Source organism: Salvelinus alpinus, chromosome 18 (genome assembly GCF_045679555.1).
Source record: "Salvelinus alpinus chromosome 18, SLU_Salpinus.1, whole genome shotgun sequence".
NCBI lineage: Eukaryota > Metazoa > Chordata > Actinopteri > Salmoniformes > Salmonidae > Salvelinus > Salvelinus alpinus.
In genome coordinates, this window is record NC_092103.1 from 14115972 (window position 1) to 14139820 (window position 23849).

The window sequence follows — 23849 nt, forward strand, 5'->3', positions numbered from 1 at the left end:
TTTCCTTACCTCATCACTGCTCCAGCGGTTGGCGAAGGAGGGTCTCTGTCTCTTGATGCACACCACCTCCCTCATGTCTTCATAGGAGGGGTCAGAGGACACCAGGTCATGGTAGGGCAGCTGGTACTCCTCTACGATGCCTACAGGACATGAGGCACATGGAGAGAGAGATGTTAGATCTTGACATTCATCACAAAGCCCACTGATATTGCAAACTACTTTAATGACTTTTTCATTGGCAAGATAAGCAAACTCAGGGATGACATGCCAGCAACAAACGCTGACACTACACATACAAGTATATCGGACCAAATTATGAAAGACAAGAATTGTACTTTTGAATTCTGTAAAGTCAGTGTGGAAGAGGTGAAAAAATTATTGTTGTCTATCAACAATGACAAGCCACCAGGGTCTGACAGTCTAGATGGCAAATTACTGAGGATAATAGCAGACGATATTGCCACTCCTATTTGCCACATCTTCAATTTAAGCCTACTAGAGAGCGTGTGCCCTCAAGCCTGGAGGGAAGCTAAAGTACTCTCTTCGTTCACTGGACTTTATCCTGCTAACTGTTCCAAATGTCCGAACTGAATTTGGTAAAAGGTCTTTTATGTACTCTGCGCCATCGTCTTGGAACACCTTACAAAATAATTTTAAACTGGAAGAACTTGTCCCGATTGGTGTTTTTAAATCACTGATGAAGGATTTTGAGGCTGATTCCCTGACCTGTCAATGTTTTTAATTTGCTGTTTTTGATATTGTTATACTCTTGTGAATTCATGAATGGTTTTTACTAGATTACTTGTAGTTTTTCATGTTGTCTGTCTGTAATTTTTTGTAATGACTTGGTGCTGCCTATCTTGGCCAGGACGCTCTTGAAAAAGAGATTTTAAATCTCAATGAGCCCTTCCTGGTTAAATAAAGGTTAAATAAAAAAAAATAAAAAAAGTCATTCCTCTACCCAAGAATATTAAAGCCCCCTTTACTGGCTCAAATAGCAGACCAATCAGCCTGTTACCAACCCTTAGTAAACTTCTGGAATAAATTGTGTTTGACCAGATACAATGCTATTTAAAGTAAACAAATTGACAGCAGAATTTCAGCATGTTTATAGGGAAGGACACTCAACAAGCACAGCACATACACAAATGACTGATGATTGGCTGAGAGAAATTGATGATCAAAAGATTGTGGGGGCTGTCTTGTTAGACTTCAGTGTAGCATTTGACATTATTGATCATAGTCTGCTGCTGGAAAAGCATATGTGTTATGGCTTTACACCCCCTGTTATAATGTGGATAAAGAGTTACTTGTCTAACAGAACACAGAGGGTGTTCTTTAATGGATGCCTATCAAATAGAATCCAGTAAGAATCAGAAATTCCCGAGGGTAGCTGTTTAGGCCCCTTGCTTTTTTCAATTTTTACTAACGACATGCCACTGACTTTGAGTAAAGCCAGAGTTTCTATATATGCGGATGACTAAACGATATACACGTCAGCTACTACAACACTCAACAAAGAGCTGCAGTTAGTTTCATAGTGGGTGGCAAGGAATAAGTTAGCCCTAAATATTTCTAAAACTAAAAGCACTGTATTTGGAACAAAACATTCACTAAACCCTAAACCTCAACTAAATCTTGTAATAAATAATGCGGAAATTGAGAAAGTTGAGATGACTTAATTGCTTGGAGTAACACTAGATTGTAACCTGTCCTGGTCAAAACATATTGATGCAGTAGTAGCTAAGATGGGGAGAAGTCTGTCTATAATAAAGCGATGCTCTTAACAACACTATCAACAAGGCAGGTCCTACAGGCCCTAGTTTTGTCGCACCTTGACTACTGTGTCAGGTGCCACCAAAAAGGACTTTCAGAACAGGGCAGCACGGCTGGCCCTTGGATGTACACAGAGAGCTAATATTAATAATATGCATGTCAATCTCTCCTGGCTGAAAGTGAAGGAGAGATTGACTTCATCACTCCTTTTATTTATGAGAGGTATTGACATGTTGAATGCACTGAGCTGTCTGTCTAAACTACTGGCACACAGCTCGGACACCCTTGCATAGCCCACAAGACATGCCACAAGAGGTCTCTTCACAGTCCAAGTCCAGAACAGACTATGGGAGGCACACAGTACTACATAGAGCCATGACTACATGGAACTCTATTCCACATCAAGTAACTGACGCAAGCAGTAAAATTAGAAAAAACACAATAGAATTTAAAAAACACAATAGAACAGCGGGGACTGTGAAGAAACACAAACATTCACACACACACACACACACACACACACACACACACACACACACACACACACACACACACACACACACACACACACACACACACACACACACACACACACACACACACACACACACACACACACACACACACACACACACACTTAGTACTGTAGATATGTGGTAGTGGTGGAATAGGGGCCTGAGGAAACACAGTGTGTTGTGAAATCTGTGAATGTATTGTAATGTTCTCAAATTGTATAAACTGCCTTAATTTTAACCTGGGTTCGGTCCAAACTGTGAACCCAAATGAATACGAGTAGAAAAAAAACATTTCAGGCCATTCCGTTAAAACAACTAGATCCTATGCGCATGTTGTAATCAAAATTAAAATCTTAATTGCCGCACTTCAAATGATCCTTTTAGCCGTGTGTTGCACACACGCTAGGAGATATCTAATCAATGGAAGACGGAATTAAAATGACGCAATTAAAAGTTAAAAGGGGAAGGATATGCTACAACAACCAAGAGCCAACGGCTGCTACTTCATATTCTGAATGGAGTTGTTGTTATCTGTAACTGTCGGACAGGGGGAAAACGCATGCAGCCTCAATTAGCCTACCTAGCTAGCTTAGCTAACTAACTTCTCTCGGTTTGATGCAGTCAAGACAGGTACTACCAAAGACACTATGACGATAGGCGGACACTGCTTCTCCAATAGAAATTCCTGATCACACTTGTAGGCGATCTCATGGCGACGCTGGCTAGCTAAGCTCATGCGCAGAAACACGTCATCGGGTCTATCGGTCGTCATCGGGTCTAACGGTCGTCATCGGGTCTAACGGTCGTCATCGGGTCTAACGGTCGTCATCGGGTCTAACGGTCGTCATCGGGTCTAACGGTCGTCATCGGGTCTAACGGTCGTCATCGGGTCTAACGGTCGTCATCGGGTCTATCGGTCGTCATCGGGTCTATCGGTCGTCATCGGGTCTAACGGTCGTCATCGGGTCTAACGGTCGTCATCGGGTCTAACGGTCGTCATCGGGTCTAACGGTCGTCATCGGGTCTAACGGTCGTCATCGGGTCTAACGGTCGTCATCGGGTCTAACGGTCGTCATCGGGTCTATCGGTCGTCATCGGGTCTATCGGTCGTCATCGGGTCTATCGGTCGTCATCGGGTCTAACGGTCGTCATCGGGTCTAACGGTCGTCATCGGGTCTAACGGTCGTCATCGGGTCTAACGGTCGTCATCGGGTCTAACGGTCGTCATCGGGTCTAACGGTCGTCATCGGGTCTAACATGTTCAACTACTTGACATTGGCTCAAATCTAGGTTGTGCCTTTAGATTGAGAGAAAATTAACATCTAAGGAAGAAAATGTCCCTTTTGTCATTGACTTATCAAACCCCAAACCCCGGCCTGGTCTGCTTGGTCTGTTTCACAAGCATTGCCGGAAGTCTCGCAATGTTGCGCCTCTGAGGTTAGAAACTCTGTATACTACGTTGGATGATAAATAACCTAGCTATGGCAAGCTAGAAGTTTACTAGCGTGAGTCGGCTTGGTTGGTTGCCTTCTCTCTCAGTCTCTCCCTCCATCCTGCTTGCTCCCTGTGTCACTCGCTCACACACCGCATAGCCTCTCAACCTCAATCTCCTCTCCCTCGCCTTTTATCAGCTTTAGTTAATAAAGTAGCTTAACAATTTACTTTTCTGCTGCTTCCCTCACTCGGATCGGACCGGGTCTGCATCCAACAAGGTCTATACGGAACGGGATTAGCTGTCCTCAGGTCTGTTTGTAACAGGTGTCTATAGCCTATATAGAGACCCGGGGTGGGTAAGCCCCAGGTCCATTTTGGAAGGGGTCGACCTCTACCCACTCTATATAAGCAAACCCAAGCCCAAGTTGTCAAGTAATTGACCAATGCACCCTGGTGTGTTGCGCTTACTACAGATAGATGGACCTCCAGGGCCACATTCAGTTGCCAAACGTTGCAGATAGAAATGCCATGAATAGAGCTGATGTGATTCCTTATTCTATATGTCAGAAAGGCATGTTTGTTCTAGACTGACTGTTTCTATCTGAATGTTCCAAAACATTGCGTCCTGCTGAGTGGGAGATGAGAAGTACCGTGCTACAGACGTGCCCCCTTTATGAGAGTGTCTACAGAGTTGGTATACCTGATTGTGCTCTCATCAGGCATTATATGGTTAATCTATTCCTGGGTTAGTTTAGCATCTTTTTCCAAATGATCAAAAATGTAGTACGTCAATTTATTTTCCCGCTGTACTGAAACGAACGGTGACCCCAAAACCGCAATATGTACCGAACCGTGGGTTTGGTGAACCGTTACACCCCTACTGAACAGGCAAAAAAAATGTACGTTTGAATAAGAAACATTTTTAATTGGACAAGCATTTTGGCAAATGTCTGCATGCACATGATCAAAGATCATGTCAGTCTACTTCACATCTAAAAATTATATCAGACAGTGAAGCAGAGCATTGTGGGCTGTGTCTGACCTCCAGATACGCAGCGCCGGGCGATCTCCCAGAGGATGAGGCCGAAGCTGTACATGTCGGCCATGATGTAGGACTGAAAGTGTTTCCTGTTCAGACTCTCGTCCAGCACCTCTGGGGGCATATAGCGCTTTGTGCCCACCCTGGTGTTGGGAGGGATGTCCACCTCGTTGGTGTCACTGAGAGAGCCAGGAGTAAGGAGAGAAATACCACATCTTTTCATCAACATTGCACCTTTAAAACAACACAGTTTTTGCATTTCTGGACTGATGCTGATTTTTACCGGAGTGAAAAGTTTCCAAACATAACAAAGTAGAACAAATCTGCTCTATAAAGATGTTTCGTTATTTCTACATTCATGACCTGATGTATGTCAGATGTCCCTTTCATGTCCTACCTGATGAATTTGACGGCAAGACCCAGGTCTGCGATGCAGCAGGCCCCGTTCTTCTTTACCAGGATGTTCTTGCTCTTCAGGTCTCTGTGGGCGATGGCCGGCTTGCCCTGGGTGCCAAAGATCTCTGTGTGGAGGTGACAGAGGCCTGACACTGAGGAGTAGGCCAGCCGCAGCATGGCCTTGATGTCTAGCGTGGTGGACTTGAGGTAGTCGTACAGAGATCCACTCTCATGGTAGTCTGTGATCAGGTAGAGCTGGGTCCACGAGCCTGTTCCCTTGATGTCCGCTGCTATGAAGCCTGGGTAGGGAGGAGACGGTGGGGAGAGATCTTTGAGGAGATGCAAAGGGCTCAATTCAATCTGTAGCGTGGAATGTCTGCGTTGTAATGCGGTTGACATTTAAAGGTAACTTCCGGTTGAGCCGACAAACGCAGTGTTTACTGTGAACACGGTAACATTGCCTTTAAATGTAAATCGCGCTACAATGCAGATTTTCCGGCTACGGATTGAATCAAGCCAAAAGACACACACATGTAGAGATGCACGCAAGGAAGTGCACACACACACAGAGATGCACACACACACACAACTCGCTGTCCTTACCCAGTATGTTCTCGTGTCTCATGAGGACAGTTTGGTAGATCTCTGTCTCTCTGAACCAGCTGGCCTCCTCGGTGGTGAAGAACACTTTGACAGCCACTCTCTCTCCTCTCCAGCGACCCATCCACACCTCCCCGTAGCGGCCCTTACCTATCTGCTTCACCATCTGAATCTGCTTGGCTATGGTGCGCTGCACCTGAGCACAGGAAAACACCCACACACCGTCGTCAGCGTCAATAAAATAATAATCGTCGTCAACAACTAAAATGAACATTGTAATCGTCAAGATCATAATGTCCTAATATCATAATCACGATTTCTGCATCTAATTCAACAAACCCACATCCTAATCCTGATTTATGCATCTAATTCAACATAACTAACCCACATCATAATCCTGATTTCTGCATCTAATTCAACATAACCTACCCACATCATAATCCTGATTTCTGCATCTAATTCAACATAACTAACCCACATCATAATCCTGATTTCTGCATCTAATTCAACATAACTAACCCACATCATAATCCTGATTTCTGCATCTAATTCAACATAACTAACCCACATCATAATCCTGATTTCTGCATCTAATTCAACATAACTAACCCACATCATAATCGCGATTTCTGCATCTAATTCAACATAACTAACCACTGAGAGAGTACCACTGTATTGCTGGACTGATTTTGCCATTGGTTGCTGATGTGTGTGATGTGCAGTGTGGAGCTCTCACCAGCAGGGGGAGTCCTGATCCTGATCCAGAGCTCTGGGACTGTTCTATCAGGTCCTTCAGAGACTCTCCAGGGGGAATGTAAGTCTCATCCTGCTCCAGACCAATACTGTAGTGAGGCCGGGACTCCTGACGCTTATACCTGGAAGAGACACATTGGTAAGGCCCTTAGTAATGCAACTAAGGGCTTTATCCTTCTTCTAAAAGCATTACATTGGTCTATGTTACCAATCTCCTCAGTGTGTGAGTCGGAGTCCAAGTCCATGTGTGTTTTCTCACCTGAAGTAACAGAAGACGATGATGAGCGCCAGGATGATGCTGCAGACTGTGACAGAGATGAAGAGAGCCATGTGGTGGATACTGCTGTCCACGTAATCTACAAGAGAGAGAGAGAGAGAGAGAGAGAGTCAAAGAGAGAGAGAGTCAAAGAGAGAGAGAGAGTCAAGAGAGAGAGAGAGAGAGAGAGAGAGAGAGAGAGAGAGAGAGAGAGAGAGAGAGAGAGAGAGAGAGTCAGAGAGAGAGAGAGAGAGAGTCAGAGAGAGCGAGTCAGAGAGAGAGAGAGAGAGAGAGAGAGAGAGAGAGAGAGAGAGAGAGAGAGAGAGAGAGAGAGAGAGAGAGAGAGAGAGAGAGAGAGAGAGAGAGAGAGAGAGAGAGAGAGAGAGAGAGAGAGAGAGAGAGAGAGAGAGAGAAGAGAGTCAGTCAGTTCACACATCCACAGAGCCAAACCTAACACTGGGGTCAACTCAACAGTACCAGTTTTCCATTCATCTCTTTATAACAGTTTAATTCCAAACCCTGCCAAATCTCAGAGATGGGGACAAACTCTTATTTTCCACTCTCCTCCCCCACCTCCCCCCTTCTCTTGTTCCTCTTTCCCCCTTCTCCCCCTCTCAGTGTGTGATCGATCATATCCCCTTCCTGAAAAAAACAGATTGGGTGTCACACTGACATCGCCACGGCAACCCCTGAGGCTCAAAGCTGCTCTGGGACTCTAGCCTTTCTGCCAGCCTCCTGTCAATCATTCACACACTCACACACACACACACACGCACGCGTACATACACATACACTTGAAGATAGACACACGCGGAAATGATCTCACTGTACAATTTGCCTCGTTTGACAAATCTATTTGTCTTTGACTAATTTCCTTGATAGACGTAACGCACCACGCACGCACACGTACGTACGTACGCACGCGCAAACACACACACACACACACACACACACACACACACACACACACACACACACACACACACACACACACACACACACACACACACACACACACACACACACACACACACACACACACACACACACACACACACACACAGTGTTGGTGTCTAGCTAGAAGAGTGACAGATGGACAGATATCTCAGATCCGTAGCAGCGCAGGAAACTCAAGCAGGCCCTGGGGAGAGGCTGTCCTTTTCATTAGAGGGTGAGAGAACAAGCCTGCCAGCTCCATTTCACCTGCCTCCCACTGTCTTCCTTCCAGCCTTCCCCTGTCTTCCCCCTGAGCAGCGAGTGCCACTCCAGCCAGCACTATACACTGTGGTTTGTAACAGTTTAAACTGTCACTACCCATCACACCCAAGTGCAGGTTGAGGGAGCCCACTCTGAAAGCCTCTTCCGCACAAGAGGACAGAGATTCCCTGTGTTGACTGGGTGGAATTCAGTGTGTGTGACTGAGTGTGTCTCTTACCAGGGGCCCTCGGTGGTGGTAAAGTAGGATACAGGTCTTTATTGCAGAAGTCCTGGTCTGTACAGCACTCTAGAGCCCTCCTCTGACGGGCATTCCCTGTGTCCTGTTGTGACCCACCATAAACACACTGTTACATCTACACAACTCTAATTACTAGACAACAGTTTGAAGGACTGCAGATGCAGGATCTTCATTTGTTCACTATTTTGTGGCAGGAAATGCAAACCTGTAATGAATTAGAGGTTTAAAACGGATTCTACAATTTGTAATTTCCGCTTTGAAATATCAGACTTGATTTGCCCTAACAAAAAATATATCAATACCTATATATAATCCACATAATTATTTACATTTCCTGTTGCTGCAGGACTATTTTCCTGCCGTTGCAAACTGGCTCAAATTAAGATACTACATCTGTATAGGGTATTTACAATGTTGCTTATTGATGGCGAGACAAGGCTGGCCTAACACATTGCTTTCATTGTAGAGGTAGTAGGTTTGTTAAGGTCTGATTCGAAGAGATTCCTTCGAGAACTGTAGTGAGTCATAGAGGGATTATAAGCACTTACAAGAGCTTATAAAGCTGGTTCAACCGCCTGCACTTGATGGCGTTCACATACACACCACATACACACCACTTACCCTGCACTGAAACTCCGAACCCACCAGCCCCAGACACCCAGAGGTCAGCACAGGGACACTTCCCTCTTCATCCTCCACCATGGTGAAACAATAACCATCAGTCCTGAAGAGATACCGTGATCATCAACATCTGTGCCCGTTCCACTGTCAATCTTTCAACATAACATATTCATCATGACTACAATTCACAGTGCTGAGAAGGTTGTATTGGCAACCACAATCACATGTAATAAACACAACTAGACGCGGATGGAGACAGTGGGCATGAATCTGTCTGTAATTGTCGGTGTTCATATGTTCCACAGTGGCTGTGGCACAGACACCAGTGTATTTTCTGTTCACTGAATTAGAGTTTTACAGGATAGTGACCGATATGAGGAATTGCCTCTGCTGTGTACTAATTAATGCAAGCTAATTACACATTAGATATTAGACACAGTGGATTCTAAGATGGTCTGAAAAAGACGTCGACCGTGTCAACAGGGTTGTAATTTTGTGGAATTTGTGTGCGTCTGTGCGTGTGTGTCTGTGCGTGCGTGTGAATCATACCTGCAGGTATTGTTGGTAGAGTCTTCAGGACAGTGATGGTAACAGTGACACCAGAGGATCCTCTGTGTTGGAACCGGGGCTGTACTCCCACTGTTCTCCCACCTACTGTCTGACCTGGCTCTCCCAGGGTTCCTCAGTAACATGGTGTCCAACACGTTGGCTACAGAGACACAGAGAGGACAGAGCAGGTTTATTAGTCCCAGGACCAGGACAGACCAAACACAGTTATATCACAGAGAGGGGACAGAGCCGGCTTAGTCCCAGGACAGACCAAACACAGTTATATCACAGAGAGGGGACAGAGAGGGGACAGACCAAACACAGTTACATCACATAGAGGGGACAGACCAAACACAGTTATATCACAGAGAGGGGACAGACCAAACACAGTTATATCACAGAGAGGGGACAGACCAAACACAGTTATATCACAGAGAGGGGACAGACCAAACACAGTTATATCACAGAGAGGGGACAGACCAAACACAGTTATATCACAGAGAGGGGACAGACCAAACACAGTTATATCACAGAGGGGACAGACCAAACACAGTTATATCACAGAGAGGGGACAGACCAAACACAGTTATATCACAGAGAGGGGACAGAGCCGGCTTAGTCCCAGGACAGACCAAACACAGTTATATCACAGAGGGGACAGACCAAACACAGTTATATCACAGAGAGGGGACAGACCAAACACAGTTATATCACAGAGAGGGGACAGAGCCGGCTTAGTCCCAGGACAGACCAAACACAGTTATATCACAGAGGGGACAGACCAAACACAGTTATATCACAGAGAGGGGACAGACCAAACACAGTTATATCACAGAGAGGGGACAGACCAAACACAGTTATATCACAGAGAGGGGACAGACCAAACACAGTTATATCACAGAGAGGGGACAGACCAAACACAGTTATATCACAGAGAGGGGACAGACCAAACACAGTTATATCACAGAGAGGGGACAGACCAAACACAGTTATATCACAGAGAGGGGACAGACCAAACACAGTTATATCACAGAGAGGGGACAGACCAAACACAGTTATATCACAGAGAGGGGACAGACCAAACACAGTTATATCACAGAGAGGGGACAGACCAAACACAGTTATATCACAGAGAGGGGACAGACCAAACACAGTTATATCACAGAGGGGACAGACCAAACACAGTTATATCACAGAGAGGGGACAGACCAAACACAGTTATATCACAGAGGGGACAGACCAAACACAGTTATATCACAGAGAGGGGACAGACCAAACACAGTTATATCACAGAGAGGGGACAGACCAAACACAGTTATATCACAGAGGGGACAGACCAAACACAGTTATATCACAGAGGGGACAGACCAAACACAGTTATATCACAGAGAGGGGACAGACCAAACACAGTTATATCACAGAGAGGGGACAGACCAAACACAGTTATATCACAGAGGGGACAGACCAAACACAGTTATATCACAGAGAGGGGACAGACCAAACACAGTTATATCACAGAGAGGGGACAGACCAAACACAGTTATATCACAGAGGGGACAGAGAGGGGACAGAGGACAGACCAAACACAGTTATATCACCGAGGGGACAGACCAAACACAGTTATATCACAGAGGGGACAGAGAGGGGACAGAGGACAGACCAAACACAGTTATATCACAGAGGGGACAGAGAGGGGACAGAGGACAGACCCAGGACAGACCAAACACAGTTATATCACAGAGAGGGGACAGACCAAACACAGTTATATCACAGAGAGGGGACAGACCAAACACAGTTATATCACAGAGAGGGGACAGAGAGGGGACAGAGGACAGACCCAGGACAGACCAAACACAGTTATATCACAGAGAGGGGACAGAGAGGGGACAGAGGACAGACCCAGGACAGACCAAACACAGTTATATCACAGAGAGGGGACAGAGAGGGGACAGAGGACAGACCCAGGACAGACCAAACACAGTTATATCACCGAGGGGACAGACCAAACACAGTTATATCACAGAGAGGGGACAGACCAAACACAGTTATATCACAGAGAGGGGACAGACCAAACACAGTTATATCACAGAGAGGGGACAGACCAAACACAGTTATATCACAGAGAGGGGACAGAGCCGGCTTAGTCCCAGGACAGACCAAACACAGTTATATCACAGAGAGGGGACAGACCAAACACAGTTATATCACCGAGGGGACAGACCAAACACAGTTATATCACAGAGAGGGGACAGACCAAACACAGTTATATCACAGAGAGGGGACAGAGCCGGCTTAGTCCCAGGACAGACCAAACACAGTTATATCACAGAGAGGGGACAGACCAAACACAGTTATATCACAGAGAGGGGACAGAGCCGGCTTAGTCCCAGGACAGACCAAACACAGTTATATCACAGAGAGGGGACAGACCAAACACAGTTATATCACAGAGAGGGGACAGACCAAACACAGTTATATCACAGAGAGGGGACAGACCAAACACAGTTATATCACAGAGAGGGGACAGACCAAACACAGTTATATCACAGAGAGGGGACAGAGAGGGGACAGAGGACAGACCAAACACAGTTATATCACAGAGGGGGACAGAGAGGGGACAGAGGACAGACCCAGGACAGACCAAACACAGTTATATCACCGAGGGGACAGACCAAACACAGTTATATGGACACTGTGTCATTCAAACGGCTGCACCTACCTTGTAGTAAAACTTAAGTGCATACATAACTGAGGTAAATTCGAATTAAATCAAAGCTAGCAAAGTGACATTTTCTCCACTCTTCAACTCCCTCTTTCCAGACATGCTTGAAAAATCTAAACGCCTTGGCAACGTCGCCATAGTAACGTAGCCACAGAAACGGTGACAGTGTCTGGTGAAAGCTACCCTTCTGTTCTGTTCTGGCCTCAACTCAATGTACCTGCCTGAGACTGGAACAACACTGGTACACTTAATACTCTCACAAGAAAGAGCTTTTTGTGCTCAGTGTGTGTGTGTGTGTGTGTGTGTGTGTGTGTGTGTGTGTGTGTGTGTGTGTGTGTGTGTGTGTGTGTGTGTGTGTGTGTGTGTGTGTGTGTGTGTGTGTGTTTTTGTGTGACAGGTGCGTGTGTGTGCATGCAAGTTAGTGTGTGTGTGTGTGTGTGTGTGTGTGTGTGTGTGTGTGTGTGTGTGTGTGTGTGTGTGTGTGTGTGTGTGTGTGTGTGTGTGTGTGTGTGTGTGTGTGTGTGTGTGTGTGTGTGTGTGTGTGTGTGTGTGTGTGTGTGTGTGTGTGGCAGTCTCGACAGCAGTTCTGGAACGAGTGTGTGGCATGTCGTTTTAATATCCAAGGCCATATATCTCACCCTGGTTTTGGCAGAGCAGCCCAACAGAACCCTTGTGGCTACACGTTTGTGTGCCTCGATATTTTGGGAGTATGTGTGTTTACGATGTTATAAAGCCCTCCAAAGAATACTTATACTTCACTGTCAGTAGGAGCAGTATCTCCTATACATGAATGAATACAACCCAAAACAGCTCTAAAAATGTTCGGTGGATATGTGTAAATATGTTGTTGGAGACCCCCTCATTAAGTTGGTATTGTATATACCAGCTCTAATGTTTTAGTACACCTTCCCAGTCCCAACCATCCTGCCTCAGAGAGGCATTGTGAAAGGGCTCAGACAGTGTTACTGTGGGTTAGCCAGAAGAGACCAGCTATGCCCTCACACGTGTTTCATTCCCACTACAATAACAGCTCAGGGCAGGCTCAACCGCAGAGCAAAACAAGGTTCTGCTCATATACTTTACTAGAAAAACTGGGTGCTCGTGTTACCAGCAAACTTCGCCTTTTCCACCTTCTAGCCTTTCACCCATAGAGCCTGCTTCACCAGAGAGAGGTAGGAAGAGGGCTCGGTGCTCAGAGCACCTTGACTAGTGACTATGGCAACCTTGAGAGAAGCAGTCATAAGTCTATATTATACTGTGTTAAAGAGATTCTGCAGTACTTTTGTATACTTATTACTAAGCCAGTAGTTCTGAAAGTTGCACTCATGGGCCGAAAGCGGTCCCTGGAAATTGCGTACTACATCATGTCATCGCTCGATCTCTCTCTCGGCTGTGTACACTGAGCCGTGGGCCGGTCCTGCAGCCTTATTGGGTAACGCTGATCATTACACAGGTGCACCTTGTGCTGGGGACAATAAAATGCCACAATTTTGTCATCCGGCTTCCTCACCTGCTGGGTCATCTGGGGGGCTGGCTCCCCAGTGTGTGGGCCTGGCTGCCAAGTGGGTAGCCCTACACCCTCCAAGGCCCACCCAGGGCTGCACCCCTGCCAAGTCATGGGAAATCCATAAATTAGGGCCTAATGAATCTATTTCAATTGACTGATTTCCTTACATGAACTGCAACTCAGTAAAATCTTTGAAACTGTTGCATGTTGCGTTTACATTTTTGTTCAGTATATAAACTACACATTGACACATCCAGCCCAAAGCAGGAGGTTTAAAAATGACTTTCTTAGTCACCAAAGTACCGGAGCATGTCTTTAAAAAAAGTGTCATATGAGTGACAATAAACACAAAGATGTCATGACAGATAACAACACAGAGCAAACAGACATGCTGCAGGCTATGCTCTATAATAAGCGCTACATCATTGTACTACTGTAAACCACTGCAGTGATGAACCGAGACTTAAATGGTCACTGTTTGTGCTCCATGGCAATGCTATTAGGAGGAGGAGTGAGCTTTGGTCATCCAGGACATGAACTTCTACACCACAGATCCAAAACCCACATCCCCACTCCAGCCAGCCATACAGTAATGCACGTGTATTTACTTGCACCGAGGTAAATATTGTGTTCCTCACCACCTCAACCCTGAAAGTGTTAACAGAACAGGTCAGACCAGTGTGTTTTTATACAGCTGCATATACACAAATCTAATCAATCCACTAGTGTTTTGATGGCGAGAAATGTCCAGTTTTATGTGCCAGTATTATAGTCTGGGGGTCCGCTTCGCATCCTGAGTAGATACCTGACAGAGGTTGACCCAAACAAATCCAAGACAGTGGAACATTATTCAACACTTCTATAGACACTTCAAATCCTACTTAATTCTATTATCAGACAGCCCACTATTCAATACGGTAAGTACTGTACAGTTGGACCAATGGACCCTTGTGGCAAGAGAGCTAATCAGATGAGAGAGCAGGGCAGTATGGGAGGAGATTGATTAGTTAGTGTCTGTCTGTCTGGATGGAGGAGGATCCGGGTGAATCTCTCTCTCCTCCTCTCCCCCTCTCTCTCTGTGTGTGTAAAAAGACACAGATAGTCACAGTTTGCTACACAGATAGTCCAGGGGTAATCAGTCTGGTAACTACTAGGCTAAGTCTAATCAACACACTCAGTCAGTTCATCAAGTCAGAACTGGAGGTGTACAGCCCTGTGTGTGTGTGTGTGTGATTAATGAGTGCTGCCGAGTCCGAAGAGAGCAGAGCAGACACAACCAGTCAGTGTGTTCCTTTAAGAGCAGCACACTCCGTCCACTCTAATCTAACCACCCTGACAGAGGAGGGGTCTGGGCCCATGGCTGCACTGACTATCACACATTCCTTCTCATGTGTGTATCTGTTGTGCAAATGTGGAAAAACACACACGTTTTACGAGTTTATCAGTGCCGTGATTCTGTCCAGATCGTTTAAAAACAAAAATAGAAACTGACATAAAGGCAGAACAGAGGGAACAGAATGGACAGAGACTCATTTTTTCCACTGCAGCAGGCCGGCTACAGGAGAGCTCCATCCTTCCAAGTCACTGTTGTCATCTTTCTTGTGAGGGAAAGAGAATCCCCCTTTGGAGTTAAACAGAGAAAAACCCAGACCCCGGGGCCAGAGGCATGGTGTAAATTCACAGGCTGGGAGAGCTGCTTAGTCTCTCATTAAGATCCATTAAAACACACACTGCCTCTCTCCATGTAGAGTCAACATCCCTCTAACTCCCCTCTCCTAATGGACTCACAGAGTGATGCAGGGCTGCTGTTATTTCGGGGAGGGAGAAATAGAAGAGGGTCTATGCCAACCCCTTGTCCTCTAACCCCTAAGCAGCCTTTCTGCCCTTGGGGAGACAAGGTTCCCTCTTTGATCAGACCCATGGCATTGGGCTCATACAGGCCTCATACAGGCCCACCCTGGCCCCTGATATAGTTTGTTTTTAGAGGCCAACACAGAGGCGGTGTAGGTTGAGTGTGGGTCCCCTCCTTGTCTTTTACAGAGCATATGGGGTGTAGACACAGGATGAGGGAGACTCCATATCTGTTACATGATTCCTGTTTAATACACACTCCTCTAACAAAGAGATTGATTCTATATCTCTCTATTTTCACTCATGTTTATAGTATTGAAATGTGTAGCGCGTAACAATCGTCTGTCCTCGGTTGCAACATTCACTAACGAGTTCCAAAATGTCTCTGGAAGCAATGCCAGCACAATAGCGGTTTCGTCGGGAGCTTCATGAAATGGGTTTCTATGGCCGAGCAGCCGCACACAAGCCTAAGATCACCATGCGCAACGCCAAGCATCGGCTGGATTGGACTCTGGAGCAGTGGAAACGTGTTCTCTGGAGTGATGAATCACGCTTTACCATCTGGCAGTCCGACGGACACATCTGGGTTTGGTGGATGCCAGGAGAACGCATATATCGGCGTACACATCACGGACAAACTGAATTGGTCCACCCACACAGACAGCGTGGTGAAGAAGGTGCAACAGCACCTCTTCAACCTCAGGAGGCTGAAGAAATTTGGCTTGTCACCAAAAACACTCACAAACTTTTACAGATGCACAATCGAGAGCATCCTGTCGGGCTGTATCACGGTCTGGTACGGCAACTGCTCCACCCACAACCGCAAGGCTCTCCAGAGGGTAGTGAGGTCTGCACAACGCATTACCGGGGACAAACTACCTGCCCTCCAAGACACCTACACCACCCGATGTCAGAGGGAGGCCAAAAAGATCAAGGACAACAACCACCCGAGCCACTGCCTGTACACCCCGCTATCATCCAGAAGGCGAGGTCAGTACAGGTGCATCAAAGCTGGGAGCGAGAGACTGAAAAACAGCTTCTATCTCAAGGCCATCAGACTGTTAAACAGCCACCACTGACATTGAGTGGCTGCTGCCAACATACTGACTCAAATCTCTAGCCACTTTAATAACTAAAAATTGGATGTAATAAATGTATCACTAGTCACTTTAAACAATGCCACTTTATATAATATTTACATACCCTACATTACTCCTCTCATATGTATATACTGTACTCTATATGCATATACTGTACTCTATACCATCTACTGCATCCTGCCTATGCCGTTCGGCCATCGCTCATCCATATATTTATATGTACATATTCTTATTAATTCCTTTACACTTGTGTGTATAAGGTAGTTGTTGTGAAATTGTTAGATTACTTGTTAGATATTACTGCATGGTCGGAACTAGAAGCACAAGCATTTCGCTACACTCACAATTACATCTGCTAACCATGTGTATGTGACCAATACATTTGATTTGATTTGATTTGAATGTGACCTTTTAGTCATGGTAATTAGGCTTCTCCAAGCTCTGATGCTGCTGATGGTTAGTAGCCTACCAAACCTGGTACTCAGCACTCTACCTTTAATCACTCTGACATCAATGGAAATGTAATCGAAAATCTAATCAAACACTTAAGCCATGAGCTCATGTTGCACAACACTTCTATAGGCTATGCAATTGTGTGAGAAAACAGTTTTGATGGCCTCTATTAAAAAGAGAAGGATCCCATCATATTATCACTTGTGAATGATTCCCAGCTTAAGGCAAGAAACAGCGCATGCTTTCGGGGGGAAAGCGACTTATTCAAATTATAGTCGCACACCTCATGAAGCCTAGCCCTTACGCATTTATGTTTTGATAAGGTTTGTATCACAACCTGATGTGTCTGTCTTCACTTGTAGCCTGTGAGAAAGATGAGATCCATGTGGGTGAGAGGTGCTTCGTCACGCAGCCGGGAGAAGAGAATTATAATTATTATATTCAGCCCAAGGGCACAAAGGCCACTGGCAGCAAAATACATGGATTATTTTAGGGGGCATTACATCCACACAAAGGGGATGCAGCCGGGAAATGATCAGATGCTTGTGAAATTGTGAATAAGAGACTGATGAAGTGTGTACAGCCTGCGCAAGAAACAAAGCAGAGCTCATGCCTTTCAAAAAAATGTCAAATCATCATTAGAGTCGCACCATGCAGCTTTAGAATGTTTTTAACATCTTAACATATAGCCCAATATTTGCATCACAAATAAAGTTACATTAATAACTCTAAGTTAAGCATATAGGAGTACCTGTTTCTTTGTTAACCGCTCAACACGGAATAGCCTCATGTGCGCACTCCCTCAAAACGTTCTATTTTATTTAGCTATGTTCAATTGTATTCTTCATACTATAAAATAATATAAAATAATCCCACAGAATTCTAAGCAAATCTTGTCTGCTAAATGAACTAGTGTAGCCCACAGCCATATCGCATAGCCAGATCAGGGCCTAACATAAGTACAACTCAGAGTATGCTATTCTGTTCTTCTGAAATATAATACATTTCTTCATATCATGTTTCTTTAGACCTGTTTAAAATAAATCATGGATTTATTGTGATGGTGTAGGCTATATTACATGGACTTATTAAATGTTTTCAAATGTAGATGTTTCAAAGGTCTGTATCAGTGGCTTGTACGCTGTGTGTGAAAGCCAGGAGATGCTAAATGTGTTTATGATAATTAACGGTCAATTACCGTGAGACCGGCAGTTATTTGCTTGACAATCACCGGCTGACAAAATGTCATGACCGTCACAGCCCTAGGAAGGGCACCTGTATCTTTGTAGTGACTGGGTGTAGTGATACACCATCCAAAGTGTAATTAAAAACTTCATCATGCTCAAAGGGATATTTAATGTCTGCTTTTTGTTTTACCTATCTACCAACAGGTGCCCTTTACAAGGCATTGGAAAACCTCCCTAGTCTTTGTGGTTGAATCTGTGTTTGAAATTCACTGCTTAACCTAAAAGATAATTGTATGTGTGGGGTACAGATATGAGGTAGTCATTAAAAAATGATGTTAAACACTAATACTATTATAAACACTATGAACACTATGAGAATGGCGCCGGAGAGGATGGCTGACGTTTTACGTGCTCCTAACCAACTGTGCTATTTTGTTAATTTTTTTGCGTTGTTTGTAACTTATTTTTTTTAACTTATTTTTTACATAATGTTTGCTGCTACCGTCTCTTATGACCGAAAATAACTTCTAGACATCAGAACAGCGATTACTCATCTCGAACTGAAAGAAGTTTTCTCCTTTAACGAGTCCGACGAGAAGGATATACTGCTTTCTCGGGAACAGGCCCAAATCCCTGTCACTTGCGTGAAGAAAAGATGGAGAAAAAAGGGGCGGAGGTCGGTCTGCCTAATGAGAATTCATAGGCGAGTGAGTAAACTCCCACTGCCATCCGCTCTATTGGCCAACGTGCAATCATTGGAAAATAGAATCTATGACCTATGACCAAGATTATCCTACCAACTGGACATTAAAAACTGTAATATCTTATGTTTCACCGAGTCGTGGCTGAACGACGACGCAGATAATATAGAGCTGGCAGCGATGTTCCACGCACCGGCAGAACAGAGAAGTTACCTCTGGTAAGACGAGGGGTGTGTGTCTATTTGTCAATAATATCTGGTGCGCAATGTCTAATATTTAAGAAGTCTTGAGGTATTGCTCGGCTGAGGTAGAGTATCTTGTGATAAGCTGTGGATCACACTATCTACCAAAAGAGTTCTCATCTATATTATTCGTAGCTGTCTATTTACCACCACAAACCAATGCTGGCACTATGACCGCACTCAACCAACTCTATGTCTATCCAGGCTGCATCACATCCGGCCGTGATTGGGAGTCCCATAGGGCGGCGCACAATTGGCCCAGTGTCATCCGGGTTTGGCTGGGGTAGGCCGGCATAGACAGGTGGCTACGAAGTCTGGTAATACGACAAACCTTTTTCAACATCTGAAGCAAAATCAGTCTTTGGAACATGCAGGAAGTTTTAGTTTGCACCACGGTGTTGATAAACGGCCCTTAATCACCAGCCAATCTAGACATGTTTGCCCGAAGCAGTCACCGCTGACAGCGTTTATGCCCTACAAGCAAACATCGAAAAGACAAAAGACATCACAAATGCTATTATGCATCGCATCGCTAAGGACATGCTAACAATTAGCACAGTCGAAAAGGAAGGTTTCAAGAGGCTTATCAATTGAATTGACCCCAGGTACGTGCCCCCTGGCCGCAAACATTGAAAAATGTTCCTTAAAGTATAATTTTATGTGTAGCTCACATAATTAAAAAAATTTAACCTTTTATTTAACTAGGCAAGTCAGTTAAGAACAAATTCTTATTTAAAATAAAGGCCTATCGGGGAACAGTGGGTTAAATGCCTTGTTCAGGGGTGTTTACCTTGTCAGCTCGATCTAGCAATCTTTCGGTTACTGGCCCAACGCTCTAATGTTTGTTCAGGCATTATGCATTCTTGAGTCTGAAGCAGATATGCACCTTTTAAACATTATTTGATTAATATCGTGATAATTATCGTTATTGAATGAAAAAATATATAGATATTGTGATAATTGATTTGCCATATCGCCCAGCCCTAGTAGTGCGTATGGCCCAGTACATCACTGGGGCCAAGCTTCCTGACATCCAGGACCTATATAATAGGCAGTGTCAGAGGAAAGCCCCAAAAATTGTCAGAATCTCCAGTCATCCAAGTCATAGACTGTTTTCTCTGCTACTGCATGGCAAGCAGTACTGGAGCGCCAAGTCTAGGACCAAAAGGCTCCTTAATAGCTTCTACCCCCAAGCCATAAGACTGCTGAACAATTAATAAAATGGCCACCGGACTATTTACATTGACCCCCCCACCCCCCTCCAATGGTTTTGTTCATTGCTGCTACTCGCTGTTTATTATCTATGCATAGTCACTTCACCCCTACCAACATGTACAAATGACCTCTAACCTGTACCCCCGCACACTGACTCAGTACCGGTACCCCCTGTATATAGCCTTATTATTGTTATTTTATTGTTTTACTTTTTATAATTTTTTACTTTAGTTTATTTGGTAAATATTTTCTTAACTCTTTCTTGAACTGTGATGTTGGTTAAGGGCTTGTAAGTAAGGATTTCACGGTAAGGTCTACACCTGTTGTATTTGGTGCATGTGACAAATAACATTTGATTTGATTTGATATGGCACACAGAGTGCAACTTATGATGTGACTTGTTAAGCAAATTTTTACTCCTGAACTAATTTAGGCTTGCCATAACAAAGGGGTTGAAAACGTATTCACTCAATACATTTCAGCTTTGTAAAACATAATTCCACTAACATTATTGGGTACTGTGTGTAGGCCAGTGCCAAAAAAATCTACATTTAATCAATTTAAAATGAATTGGTGTAACACAACAACATGTGGAAAAAGTCAAGGGACGTGAATACTTTCCAAAGACATTCTACGTACCAGTACTGTTTTCATTATATTCTCTGCAGACTTTCCTGTAAACTTCTTACCAAGGCAGATTGGCCTAACCAAAACCCCAAACTCTCACGAAACAGACACAGTAATAAAGATTGAATACAAACACCGTAAGAGTATTTCTCTCTTTCTGAGACACACGCACACGCACACGCGCACGCACGCACGCACACGCACACACAAACAAACAAACTTTTGTTGTGTCAGCCGCCGGGCGTTGCCAAGGTCACCCTGAAACCTGATCCCCATCCCCTAAACATTCCGAAGGCTGTTCCTCTAACGAGATACACACAAACCCACACTTCATTCTATATTACACACATACACACTGACAAACACACACACTTGCTGAAACAAACACTCACACATGATCACACAAAGTTTTACAGGCAAATGTACAGTATTTGATGACATTTTTTTGGTTGATCTTTTTATTGAAATTTTTTACCCCCTTTTTCTCCCCAATTCCGTCATATCCAATTGGTAGTTACAGTCTCATCCCATCGCTGCAACTCCCATATGGACTCGGGAGAGGCGAAGGTCGAGAGCCATGTGTCCTCCAAAACACAACCCCGCCAGCCGCACCAATGTGTCGGAGGAAACACCGTACACCTGGCGACCGTGTCAGCGTGCATGTGCCCGACCCACCACAGGAGTCACTAGAGCGCGATGGGACAAGGACATCGTGGGCGGCCAAACCCTCCCCTAACCCGGACGACGATGGGCCAATTGTGCGTCGCCCTTCTAACTCAAGCCAACAACTCTGTCTAACTTGTATACGTTGTTATAAGTTAATAAGGCTCAATTAGTCCTTCCATGAAAGTTAACTCAACATGAGGAAGATGTTACAGAGAGAGAGAAAGAGAGAGAAAGAGAGTGAAAGTGAACAAGACAGAGAGAGGAGAGAGAGAGAGAGAGAGAGAGAGAGAGAGAGAGAGAGAGAGAGTGAGAGAGAGAGAGAGAGAGAGAGGACAGATACAGGGAAAGAAAGAAAGAGGAACCAACAGAGAGAAAAAGGCATAAATTCCTCCAGGTGTCCAGAGTAAATCACCTCCTCAAAGGAGCCATCTTCCCGTACGGCTCCTGAACGCCCTCTGACCCTGTGGGGGTCCCCAACGCACCGCTGAGCTGCCACACTGTCATACATCATCTCCTGTCCCTCACCCTTCAACCCCCCTCACCCCCTCTTAACCCCTCTTAACCCGCATTGGCTTCAAAGAATCCTGTCACAATAGACACACACAGGGGCCCGATGGTATGACAGGCAAATCAAACCCGGCCCTCATATCAATCATCCATCCTTCACCGTGACTAGTCTGCTCGACCCCCACCTACTCGTTCCCCATCATGAGAGGCTCTGTTTCCCCCTGCCTGATGCCTGATACCCATCCAGACTGGAGAGGAGGAGAGCAACTGATCCACATCGTGGACCCTCACCAATCTGTTCTGTGTGTGACCAGCGCCTGACCATAGAGATGATATGCTGGTGCTAGAGGTGCACCCTGGGGGCGCCCGCCTCCCGTCCTCCTGTGGAAATAATGCCCCAGCAGATTGATGGGCCGCACATCAAGGGAGCCCCTCCGACTTGTGGCCCTAGACACACACTGTACCCCCCTGAGAAACCTCTTACTCTCATCCCCTCTTCTCCGGCCCAGGCCTACGAATCACACCAAGCCCGACCTGTCAGGGCTTAAAGGATGATTTAGCACAGAGAGAGAGAAAACCTTCCACAAGTCTAGAGAGAAGAGAACCCCAGAGCCATGCTATCTCTACAACAAATTACCCCTTCAAACAGGGAATGGACAGGGAACAGACATTTGTAATAGTCTAACTGATTGCAATTTCTTTCAAAATGGTAAAGTTGTGGCCATACATGAATAAACGCACTGGTGGTGTGATAAGGACTATGTTGGTGTGATACTAGGACTCTGTGCAGGTCTTGCTGGCTAGCTCCATCAGCATGCATCGTGACAGTTGTTCCCATGATGGCAGATCAAAGCTTCACCTCTCAGTATGCAGACTGAATAGTCTGTCACCCGCAGGGCACTTTGCATGTACGTGTGAATTCATCTCAGGGATGTTTTCCATTTCCCATTCAAAACAAAACTGGAAAACAGGCCGCTTATCACACAGAACACCTGTAGCCAGAGGTCGGGACACACACATCTCTGCTCTCTCTCCCTGTCGTGGACAGAATCGCATGCACACACAAGCATATACACACTCATGCATGATCACACACTAAGTCATTTACCTGAGCCGTTTGATTCATCTGATGACTAGTTCCAGTAAAGCTCTATCTGATAAGAGGACTGTAAAAGCACGGAGGACGGCTGGTCAACAAAGTGCCAGCCTGTGTCTCGGTTCCCCGGCGATGTGTCACTGTGCCGGTAACCATGTTAACAGTAACAGTCCCTACAGAAGCAGGCTATATCAGGCTAATCCTGAATACCTGTGTCTGGATCGAATTGACTGGGATTCTGTGGTGCCAGATATCGTTCCACCATTGCCCAAACCAGATCAGTCTATCATCTCTGGATGGGATGAAAAAAGAACTGCAAACCACCGTTGAATGTGAATTAGGAAACAATGTGGGGAATACAATATGTGTGCGTTGACGTTAGACGTTAGTGAAAGGGACGTTTCTCTGACAGGTATGGAAAGGTGTGACAGAAAGCAGCGTGTAGGTTTGCCAGATTGCAAGTGAACACGCGTAGAGGAGCTGGGAGGATCCAGCCACCTCTCCCTGTCCGTCTCCTTTTCAGTGACCAGCCAAACCTCAGCCTAGGCTGCAGCCTCTGCCGTCTGTCTGTCTTCCAACA

General features: G+C 45.2%; 1 protein-coding gene across 2 annotated transcripts in view; it reads right to left on the bottom strand.

Annotated features, from left to right (window-relative positions):
* LOC139543841 (bone morphogenetic protein receptor type-1B-like) overlaps nucleotides 1-23849 on the bottom strand; it is a 114030-nt gene that overhangs the window by 1740 nt on the left and 88441 nt on the right. For both annotated transcript variants that reach the window (XM_071350313.1, XM_071350314.1), the window contains 9 exons: nucleotides 9396-9555; nucleotides 8847-8949; nucleotides 8205-8307; nucleotides 6773-6869; nucleotides 6497-6635; nucleotides 5764-5956; nucleotides 5162-5459; nucleotides 4768-4943; nucleotides 10-140 (listed from right to left, as the gene is read on the bottom strand). In XM_071350313.1, the coding sequence (XP_071206414.1) occupies nucleotides 10-140; nucleotides 4768-4943; nucleotides 5162-5459; nucleotides 5764-5956; nucleotides 6497-6635; nucleotides 6773-6869; nucleotides 8205-8307; nucleotides 8847-8949; nucleotides 9396-9555 (1400 nt within the window). The remainder of the gene's footprint in view (nucleotides 1-9; nucleotides 141-4767; nucleotides 4944-5161; nucleotides 5460-5763; nucleotides 5957-6496; nucleotides 6636-6772; nucleotides 6870-8204; nucleotides 8308-8846; nucleotides 8950-9395; nucleotides 9556-23849) is intronic.